General features: G+C 44.1%; 1 protein-coding gene across 2 annotated transcripts in view; it reads right to left on the reverse strand.

The window, feature by feature from the left end:
- LOC143934118 (tRNA-splicing endonuclease subunit Sen34-like) overlaps nucleotides 1-10,437 on the reverse strand; it is a 28,416-nt gene extending 17,979 nt beyond the window's left edge. For both annotated transcript variants that reach the window (XM_077457437.1, XM_077457435.1), the window contains exons 1-2: nucleotides 10,356-10,437; nucleotides 6,283-6,594 (exon numbers count right to left, since the gene is read on the reverse strand). In XM_077457437.1, the coding sequence (XP_077313563.1) occupies nucleotides 6,283-6,334 (52 nt within the window). In that variant the 5' untranslated portion in view covers nucleotides 6,335-6,594; nucleotides 10,356-10,437. The remainder of the gene's footprint in view (nucleotides 1-6,282; nucleotides 6,595-10,355) is intronic.
- Between the last annotated feature and the right edge of the window lie 853 nt (nucleotides 10,438-11,290).

The raw sequence follows: 11,290 nt of genomic DNA on the forward strand, positions 1-11,290 counted from the left end.
TTTTTTTCGAAACTGTTGCTCTTTTTTTGTTTATAGCGCAAAAAATAAAAAACGCAGAGGTTATCAAATACCACCAAAATAAAAGCTCTATTTGTGGGGAAAAAAATACGTCCATTTTGTTTGGGAGCCACGTTGCGCGACCGGGCAATTGTCAGTTAAAGCGATGCAGTGCCAAATCACAAAAAGTGCTCTGGTCTTTGGCCAGCCAAATGCTCTGGTACTGAAGTGGTTAAAGTAAACCTGTCACAAGCATAGACTATTCAAACTGAGCCCAAATTAATAAATATTGAAACAGAAGTTACCATCAGAAAAAAAAAAGTATGTGTGAACTATTAGGGCCGGTTCACACTGCAGGCGCGGCGAGGCGTCTCCGACTTGCCTCGCCGCGACCTGCGGCGAGCTCAGCGGCGACTTGCAGAGGACTTCTGTATAGAAGTCAATGCAAGTCGCCCCCGAAGTCGCCCAGAAGTAGTACAGGAACCTTTTTTCTGAGTCGGAGCGACTCGAGTCGCTCCTCTCAGAACGGTTCCATTGTACAGAACGGGGGCGACTTGCGGGAGCGAGGCGAGGCGAGTCGTGTCGCCTCGCATCGCCCGCTGTGTGAACCGGCCCTTAGATTCACAAAGAACCCACAAAACTCTACCGCCCAAAGCAATAATTGTCAGGTAAACCAAAAAGCCCTCTTTCAAAAAGACTATGGAATACAGCACTGATTGTAAACCAGCCTCCACTCCACATATAATTCAAAAAGAAAGGCTTAATTGCTTATTGTAGCATACTAGGTGCACTGACATAAATCATTCCTTTAGGCCCCTTTCACACTGGGGCGGTTTTCAGGCGCTACAGTGCTAAAAATAGCGCCTGAAAAAACCGCCCCCTTTCACTCCAGTGTGAAATTCGGAGGGCTTTCACACTGGAGCGGTGTGCTAGCAGGACGGTGAAAAAAGCCCTGCTAGCCGCATCTTTGGAGCGGTGAAAGGAGCGGTGTATTCACCGCTCCTACCCATTGAAATCAATGGGGCAGAGCGGCTATACCGCCGGCAAAGCGCCCCTGCAGCGGCACTTTGTGGGCGGTTTTAACCCTTTTTCGGGCGCCAGCGGGGGTCAAAACCGCCCCGCTAGCGGCCGCAGACCGCTACTAAAACGACGGTAAAGTGGCGCTAAAAATAACAGCGCTTTACTGCCGACGCCCGCACCACCCCAGTGTGAAAAGGGCCTTATACCGATGCAGCAAGTTATAAACCAGCACTTCCAAATTTACAACACGTACAGTATGACCAAAATAAGTGTCAGCTTGTGGAACCCATCAGTTAAAACAGTGTTAAACTTTGAACCAAACGTTTACTATATTGCTGCTTACAATATCTTAGATGTAATGGATGAATTTGTCTTCTTTTACAAAGTGATTCTACAAGCTGAAGGTTAACATCCAGCGCTGTGCCCTAGAGGAGCATCTCTCTCGGTTCCCTCCCTCCTCATAGGCCCAGAAAGGGTCATTGACCCAATGCTGTCAATCCCAGCCAGTGAGAAGTGAGTGGGGGGGGGACGGGGCCAGAGCCACGCTCTGTGTGTATATGGACACACAGAGACATGTCAGGAGAGGGCCCATGGGCACTTAGTGTTAGGAAGGAGCCAGCAGCTGTGGCAGGGGACCCAAAAAGAGGAGCATTTGGTCTGCTCTGTACAAAACCATTGCACAGAGCAGGCAAGTATGACACTGGGAAAAAAAAAAAGGGGTTTTACAATTTTTTCCTTTATTTTCAGTTGGTCTATTATTTTTCATCTTCCTTTGGCAGACCAAGCTGTCCAACAAAAGTGTCAGTTTCAGGGTTGGGATTTTTATTCACAGAAACATAGAAAAGTGATGGCAGAAAAAAGACTGAGTGGTCCATCAAGTTTGCCACCCCCCTTTTTTGTTTTTAATATACATTTCATTTTTTTTTTGTTTCCCTAATTTTTTTGTCTAGTATAAATCTATGTTTGTCCCAAGCATGTTTGAAGCCATTTACTGTTGACATAGAAACATAGATTTATGTAAAACCTTTATCCCAAAACGGTTTGCTTTAACGGTTTTAAATTAGATGGAGTTCAGCAGTGATTGAAAAGTAAAGACTTTTTTTTTTTTTTTTTTTTTTTTAATAAAACACAACAAACATGTCATACTTACCTGCTTTGTGCAGTGGTTTTGCATGGAGTGGCGCCGATCCTCCTCTTCTTGGGTTCCCTGATGGCCCTCTGAGCCCCTCCCCCTTGCTGAGTGCCCCCATAGTAAGACGCCTGCTTAGGGCTGGGGAAAAAATCATTTTAAATCTTGAATCGAGTTGAGAGGTCAAATCGGTTTATTATTTTAGAAAATCAATTTTTTTTCGATTTTTTTTTATTTTTTTTCACCAGGACCAGCGCTGAGACCATGCCAGTCCTGAGGTGCTGCGGGCAGGAGTTTTTAGGCGAGGCCGCGGCTTCGGCCTTGTCTGCAAGGCAGGACACCTCGCACTAGGCCGAAGCCCCGGCCTCACCTAAAAACTCCTGCCCGCAGCTCCTCAGGACCGGCGCGGTGTCCATCAAAAAAAAAAAACACCTCGATTCAAAATCGTGAATCAATCCTTTTATCTCAGGTACTTTGCTGGATCGAGATCGGGCTTAAGCAAGGATTAGGCGGACTGAAGGAAAAGCTGTACACTGAAGGTTTTTTACCTTCATAGAATGCATGAAGGTAAAAAAAAAAACTTCAGCCTTTACAACCATTTTGATTTGTTAGTCAAGTTTATTTAACCACTTCAATACAGGGCACTTTCGCCCCCTTCCTTCCCAGCCCAATTTTCCGCTTTCATCGCTCTAGCGCTTTCAGTGACAATTGCGCGGTCATGCTACACTGTACCCAAATGAAATTGTTATCATTTTGTTCGCACAAATAGAGATTTATTTTGGTGGTATTTATTCACGACTCCGTTTTTTATTTTTTTGCGATATAAGCGCAAAAAAAGCGGAAATTTGGAAAAAAAAACTATATTTTCTTTTTTCCATTTTAAAAGAAATCCAATAAAATCTAATTTTGTCATAAATTTATGGCAAAATGTATTCTGCTACATGCTTTTGGTAAAAAAAATTCCGTTAAGTGTATAATAATTGGTTTGTGTGATCACGGACATAGGTACGCAAATGATCATGTACATATGTGTGTAGGTGATCACGTACATATGTGTGCAGATAATCATTGGGACATGTAATTTTAGTGGGACATATGTGGGGGACATGTTTTTATTATTAGGGACATGTGTATTTATTATTTGGGGACATGTATGTTTTGGGGACATGTATGTTTTGGGGACATGTGTGGGGACATTGTGTTTATACTGTGTGGTGTGTTTACACTGTGTGGTGATGTGTTTACACTAGTGTAAAAAACAGCTCATACTCACTGATCATCAGCCGGCTGCAGCGATCTGCTCTCCTCTCCTCAGCGATGACTTCTGTGTGAGGAGAGGAGGAGCCGATTGCCTAGCAACCGGCTGTTTGTTTACATCACATGATGGCCGTGATTGGACACGGCCGTCATGTGATCAGGAGGGCCAATCACAGAGCCCTCCTGCCGATCTGAGATGCGCCGTGTCTGGGTGACACGGGCGCAACGGGATCGCGCCGCTGCGCGGGCACGCGCGCGATCCCGCTCCTTCTGATGGACGTTCCTGAACGTCCTATCAGAAGTAGACGGCTCCCACCCGGCCGTATATGTGCATTGGCCGGGTGGGAAGTGGTTAAATATGCTAGCCTAACATTACACAGTGCTCAGACTGAAAATGCTGCTGTCCAATGGTCTCTGTTTTTCCTCCATCTAGAGTTGGAGACATCCTAAGAACCCATACACACTATTAGATTTTCTGCAGATTTTTGTCTTCAGATTTACCAAAATCATATAATATGAGGGCAAACCTTAAGAGTTTCAATGTGTATCCAATCAGGCGGGCCCTTGCACTACATGGTTTTGGTAAATCTGAAGACAAAAATCTGCAGAAAATCGGATGTGTATGGGGCTTTAGGGCTTGTTTACACCTGTGTCACTCTGCAAATAGTGATCTACATTGGATCGCCTTTTTACAGAACAGTACAGGCACAACAGATAGGCATTTAGGCATTCAGGAGTTGATACTGCCTCCTCCTGAATGCCTGTTTTTTTTTTTTTTACAACTAAACAAACTGTTTGAATGGGATTATTGCCCCACAAGCATGCTGCACTTAAATGTCTTGTGTTTGGCAGCGGCACTGCCCACAAAATGTAACAGGTAAGATCATTTTTGCCATGTGTACACCTTGTCCAGCAGTCTTTGCACCTTAAGGAGACAGGGCAGTAAAAATGCAGGTCAACTGCCTATTTTTACTGCCCCCAACCACAAACAGAAACCCAGCCTTAGACAGGAAGTGTGTTATTGGTTGGATCACCAGTAAAAAAAGCCTAAGGCCCCCTTCGCACAGGCTTTCTGATCAGGCCCACTTGTCAGTTTTTCCAGGAGCTTCACGCAGGTACATGAGCAGCAGGGTTGCCAACCGCCAGTAAATATCAGGGGCCAATCATTTCATGCTGTGTTGACTTTTTAAGTGTAAATCAAGCAAATTACTTTGTTATAGGTATTGTCAGTGTTTCCATGTTTATACTGTTTAAATATTCACTGTTTTAGTTTTAAATAGGAGTTCTGTAAATTCTCAGGTTGCCAGTAAAAAATGTGCTCTGCCAGTAAATATTTCATATTTTGTCAGTAAAAAATGCTGCGGGAGGTTGGCAACCCTGATGGGCAGGTAGATGTACTATAGAGAGATTTGTGTCCATCCAGGTCCAGAAAAAAAAAAAAAAGCGCTGCATTTTTCCAGAACTAATGGAGATTGTCTGGAGGTAGCCCATAGATATAACATGGGTTCACCACAGTCTACTGTCAAAATGTGAACGCAAACTGAATGGGTATGGATGTCATGAAACATCTTTCTCATTCTGCTCCAATTCAGCAGGAGATCTGTTCACTGATCTTCCAGTGAACGAAGCAAGGCATACTACTGTGAAAAGACCCTCAAAAAAGAAAACATATGCAGCCACCACATTTAAGTTGGTGACACGTTCTTTCAAGGCTTATTCACAGTATTCTCAGTACTTTATTAAATTGTCATAGGTGACATTTCAATACAGTTCTAGTTACTGCACTGAAAAATACTGCATGCAGCATGCTTTTTTTTTTCTCCCCCTTTGGTGCACACCACTGCAACACTGTGGTGTGAAGTGACCACCTAGAAAACCGTTTCAATGTGTTGGGGCTGCTCAGAAATGGCTGCCAGCATAGTGCCAACACATGGGTTGTGAAAGAGCCTTTATGGCCGGTTCACATCACAGTGCAAGATTTATAGCATCTGCGATTGAATGCATAAAAGTTTGTCATTGTAACCGATTGCTTCAGAGTTCCAATGTGTTTATGTGCCATTTGAGCGTCTTTTTGTTGAACTGTAATATCTTGCTGTGTGTGTGCCTATTTCATATGACATCACTTGCTCTCATGGCTGCTGATTGAGGTTAGTGTAGGAAAACAACATGGCACCTGACAGCAGCAGGAAGAGGAAAAACTATGTTTGTTTTGTTAAACTTTATTTGTACTACACAAATGTCAGCCCGCACATTTCTCTTAGCCCTTGTACACACGGTCGGAGATTCCGACAACCAAATCCATCTGAGTAATTCTGACGGATTAATTCCGGAAGAGGTCCGGAAGTGATGTTGCATACACACGGTCGGACTAAGTTGTCGGAAAATCCGATTGTACATAATGTGATGACGTTATTTCGTTACGACAGGACTACGTTCAGGCTAGTAGCCAATAGCTTTGGTCTAGGAATTTGATCTGAGCATGCGTGGCACTTTGTCCGTCGGAGTAGGCTACACATGATCGGAGTATGTCTGATAGGAGCATTTTGTCGGAAAATTTTACCAGCAAGTTGGAAAAGTTGGTCTGTCGGATATTCAGATGGAAACAGTCCAATGCAGACCACACACAGTCGGAATATCCGGCAAAATGGTCCGATAGGATACATTCCGACGGAATCTCCGACCGTGTGTACAAGGGCTTAGAGCTGCTTTCCTAACTAGTGGGCAGCACATCCCTATAAGCTGTAGTATTGCCCTATCCATGTAACATTCTGATTTCATGTTTAGCTGAGACAATCAAAATGCTCCAAACCCTCAACACTCTCAGCACTGAGCACCCTTGTCAGTAATGGAGTATAAAATATTGTCTGCCAATGCTTTACCTGGCTCGGCCTTGCAGACCTCACCGTCTGCTTCCTGATCGCATGCCTCCATGTGTTGGGTAGGAAAAAAAAACCCTGCCGGTAACTCCACCCCCTGACTCTCTGGATCAGCCGTGTTGATACCTTCTGGGTAGGCTCAGCTGTGCCGATTGCGCCGCCCCCTCCAATATGTTGGTTAGGGTTTGCTGTGCCGATAGCTCCAATCTTCTGCCTCTATGTTGAATAGGATCAGCTCTGCTGATCGCTCCGCCTCCTCCACGTGCTGGTTAGGATCTGCTTTCTATCTCACCAATAATCCGATGACAGATGTCTCTGGAAAGAAACATATATACATAAATATTACCTGAAAATGTTCTTCCTTGGTCTATAGTTAAGTTAAAGTGGTGTTGCCACCAAAAAATAAGAAATTGTTTAAAATTCTTAAAATAATTGGAAAAAAAAAACATTTTTTACTCACCTCTAAATGCCTGTTGCTAGGGGGTCCCTCGTAGTCTGCCTTCTTCATTGCCCGGGCTGGTGACATCACCTCCCCTCACACCGCACAGTCATCTGGGACCTGTCACGTGTCCCAGATGACTGTGCGGCGTATCAGCAAGTGCCAGATTAGGGGCCACTAGATAGCAAGTATTTGTTCATTTTTGAGTGGGTGAAACTGCATGGTGCACAGTGCAGCTCCATGCAACTGCATTTTTAACCAGTTCCCGACCGACTCACGCAGATATACTGCGGTAGAATGGCTCTCCTGGGTGAAACCCCCCGTACAGGTACATCCTTCCCCTTTTTGGCCAGAGGGTCCCACCAGGGGGGTCCGATGCACATGGCCGGCAGTTGCGATCGTGTGCACGAGCGACAGCATGGAGATTTGTGTGTGTCGTTTGTTCCTAGTAAGCAGGAACAGCAATATGTCTCCTCTCTTACTTACTCCTATCCCCATACAGTTAGAACACACTGAGGGAACACACATGTAACCCCTTGATTGCCCCTTAGTGTTAACTCCTTTCCAGCCAGTGACATTTACACAGTAATCAGTGCATTTTTATAGCACTGATCACTGTAATTGTCAATGGTCCCAAAAATTTGTCAAAAGTGTCTGATCTGTCTGTCACAATACCGCTAAAAATCGCAGATCACCGCCATTACTAGTAATAAAAATGCCATAAATCTTTCCCATAGTTTGTAGATGCTATGACTTATTGCAATTTTTTATTTATTTTTTTTGCCAAAAATATGTAGAATACATATTGGCCTAAACTGATGAAGAAATTTGTTTTAAAAAAAATATTATAGCACAAAAAATAAAAACCGCAGAGGTGATCAAACACCGCTAAAATAAATGTCTATTTGTGGGGGGAAAAAAAGGATGCAAATTTTGTTTGGGTACAGCATTGTATGATTGCGCAATTGACAGTTAAAGCAACATAGTGCAAAATTGTGCTCTGGTCAGTAAGGGGGGTAAAATCTTCCAGGGCTGAAGTGGTTAAAAAAGGGTCACGGACTTTTCCCCTGAGGGAGACGAATGTACAGCAGCCCATTCTAATAAAATGTGAGCCACACAGATGTGAACCTCGACTAAAATGAAATTTCTAGTAAAACTGGAATATATGTCGTGTTGAAAGAAATCTGCAAAAGGAAAAAGCACAGGTGATGTGAACCGATTCTGTTTTCTACATTAAAGTGATTGTAAAGACTCGTTTTATTTTCTATGAAAATAATAACCATGTTACACTTCCTCTGTGCAGTGGACTTGCACAGAGCAGCCCGGATCCTCTTCTCGGTGCCTCTTCTATGCTCCTGGCCCCTCCCTCCCGTTAAGTGCCCCCACAGCAAGCGGCTTGCTATGTGGGCACCCAAGATGAGCTGCAGCTCTGTGTGTCCATTCAGACATGGAGCTGTGGTTCAGCCCTGCCCCTCTCTCTTCTGATTGGCTAACTGACTTTGACAGCAGCGGGAGCCAATGGTGCTGTGTCTCAACCAAATCAGGAAGGAGAGACCCAGATGGCCGAGACACTGGTATACATAGCTGGACAGAGATGGGGCTCAGGTAAATATTAGGGGGGATGCTGCACACAAAAGGCTTTTTATCTTAATGCATAGACTGCATTTAGATAAAAAGCCTTCTGACTTTACGATCCCTTTAAAGAGGAAGTAAACCCTGATGAGTTTACTTCCTCTTTCATTCCCTGCAAAGGCAAAGCATAATGGACTACTATGCATGCGCACGGGAGCCGACACGCGCGGCAGCTCCGTCGTTGAGAATGCCGCGCTCAGTGCGCCACTGTCTACGGCGCATGCGCCGTAGACAGCGGTGCCTGTTTTCGGGCAAATATCTCCTAAACCATATAGGTTTAGGAGATATTTCTTGGACCTACAGGTAAGCCTTAATCTAGGCTTACCTGTAGGTCAAAATGGTTTGTAAGGGTTTACAACCACTTTAAGGCTCAGTTCACATATACACAAAACATTTCATATGATTACATTTGATTTGCATTGAAGCAGTTCACAAATATGCGGTGCATCCACAATGTACATTTATAAAGAGTGCAAATTCCAGGCTCATTGAGTTCTATTGGAACGCTTCTGAATCACACACGTTCAGTATTTCAGCATTAATTGCTCTCCTACTACAGAAGTTGACACCCTTTGTGTACTATGTATTGGCCAGCACTGAAAACTGTGACAAAATATGGTCCTGAGCCTTGCAAACTTGCAGTCAAACCACATCAAAAATGCATGTGACCCACTGTACAAATGCCTTTTTTTTTTTATTTGCAGTGAAAACAGACAAACAATTTGCATGGCACATGTGTGAACCCAGCCTTGAAGTGGTTCTAAAGCCTCAAGGTTTCTTACCTTAAAAAGGTAAAAAAAAAAAAAACTTCTGTGCTCCAGGAGCCCTCCAACCCCCTCCCCTTCTTATTACCTGGGCCCGATCCGATCCAGCGATGTGCATGAGAGCAGTGCCTCTTGCCACTGTCTCCCTCCTCACTGGGCAGACTGATAGCAGCGGCAGCCATTGGCTCTGGCTGCTGTCAATCAAATGCTGTCACAAGGGAGCAGGGGGTGGGCCAAGTCACCCGGTCTGTGAGCAAGTACAGACAGGTGCCCCATGGAAGGTGGCTTTCCCCAGGGGCACACCCTGAAGATAAAGGGCCTACAGCATTGGCGGGGGACCCCAGTAAAGGTGGATCAGGGCTGCTCTGTGCAAAACTACTGCACAGAGCAGGTAAGTATAACATGTTTGTTATTTTTAGTTTATTTTAGTTAAAAAAAAAAAAGGCACATATATGTACTGCAACAGGGCAGCTCTATTGAGCAAAACAACGTACAAATAAGTCATTTCATGAAATATATACTGTGGGCATGCCCGCTGCGTAGACCGGGAGCCAATCAGTGAGTCTGGCAGCCCCCATGTCCGCTGGCCACCTGTGATCGCTCCACAGAGGCAGATCCCCATTCTGACAGGGAAGTACACAGAGATCTTCTGTCCCTTGTAAGCAGGAACGTGCATCTCAATGTTCTTCCTGTCAGTCCATCCCCCACACAGTTAGAAAACACTCCCAGGGAACACACTTAACCCTTTGATCACCCCTGATGTTAACCCCTTCCCTGCCACTGTCATTTATACAGTAATAGTGCATTTCTTTTAGCACTGGTCATTGTTGTCTCTGGTCCCCAAAAAGTGTCAGTTAGTGTTAGATTTGTCTGCCGCAGTCCCGCAAGACAATAAATAAATACATAAAAAAATTTAAATAAATAAAAAAAGAAAAATCGCTGATCGCCACCATTATCAGTAAAAACAATAAAAAATAAAAGTCCATAAATTTAACCCATAGTTTTTAGACGCTAAAACTTTTGCACAAACCAATCAATATACGCTCATTGGGATTTTTTCTACCAAAAATATGTAGAACAATATATATTTGCCTAAACTGATGAAGAAGAAGATGAATCTCCCTTAGAGGGACACAGATAATACAATCCCTCTCCACTCTATCCTAAACTAAACAAAAATAAAGTTTTGCCTTTAGTTACATTTTAATTTGTATCATCATTTTTTAGTAAAGCTTGCTTACCCCTGTAATCTGGAGCTTTTATTTTCTCAGTCATTTTAAAACATGCATTCAAAGCATCTCTTCCTACTTCCTGTTTCCATACTGCAATGTCATCTGGGAGTGTAGTTCACTGAGCTAACAGGAAACTACAAATCCCATGAATCATTGCATTCTTCATGTGCCTGGATAGGAGGGTCTGGCCAGGCACATGAAGCGTCTCACTGGGCTCAGCTCAGTTTTCCCCTTCCCCGTGATCTCCACATGGATGTGAGTGACTGGGGAGGGAGAGCGTGAAGAGACACAGCCGGGTGTCTCACTGTTTTCACATTATTATTATTATACAGGATTTGTATAGTGCCAACAACATGAGAGCAGACAGTACAGTTACAATATTATATATAAAGAAAGTTTAGTGCTAATATGTCGAATATAATAGACAACAAATACTAAAACTGCTTGTGCAGTGCAGTAATCCCACATGTAGGTGATGTCAAACCACTCCACAGCAAGATAATATAATTAAAGCAGAGGTCCACCCTAAAAAAAAGAAGACATAATCACGCTCCTTAAAATACATTTAAAAACATTTGAAAAAAAAATGGTTGTTGCTAGGCAGATCGTCCTAATCTGCCACTTCCTACTCTGCGGTTCTTTTCCTCCCTCACGTTGTCTCCTGGGAGATGGGGCGTGATGTCTTCTGGGACATGTGTGTGTCCCAGTAGACAGGCGTCCATTCACAAAGCGCCGAGCGACTTGTGAATCGGCCAGTGAAGCCGTGTTTCTCTTCGTTAGGATGGTGGCGCCAGCCTACTGACACCACCACCCCCCCCCCCTTCCCCAGAAGCACTGTGGAAAAATATTTTAAAAAGGTGATTTAAAAGAGATTTTGCCACGGTGGGGGGGGGGGGTTGCGGGTGCGAAGCGCCACCTCCCTGAAAGGAGTTTACCACCTCCTG

This window comes from Lithobates pipiens, unplaced genomic scaffold (assembly GCF_037356315.1).
Source record: "Lithobates pipiens isolate NorthernLeopardFrog02 unplaced genomic scaffold, aLitPip1_a1.2 Scaffold_27, whole genome shotgun sequence".
NCBI classification, from domain to species: Eukaryota; Metazoa; Chordata; class Amphibia; order Anura; family Ranidae; genus Lithobates; species Lithobates pipiens.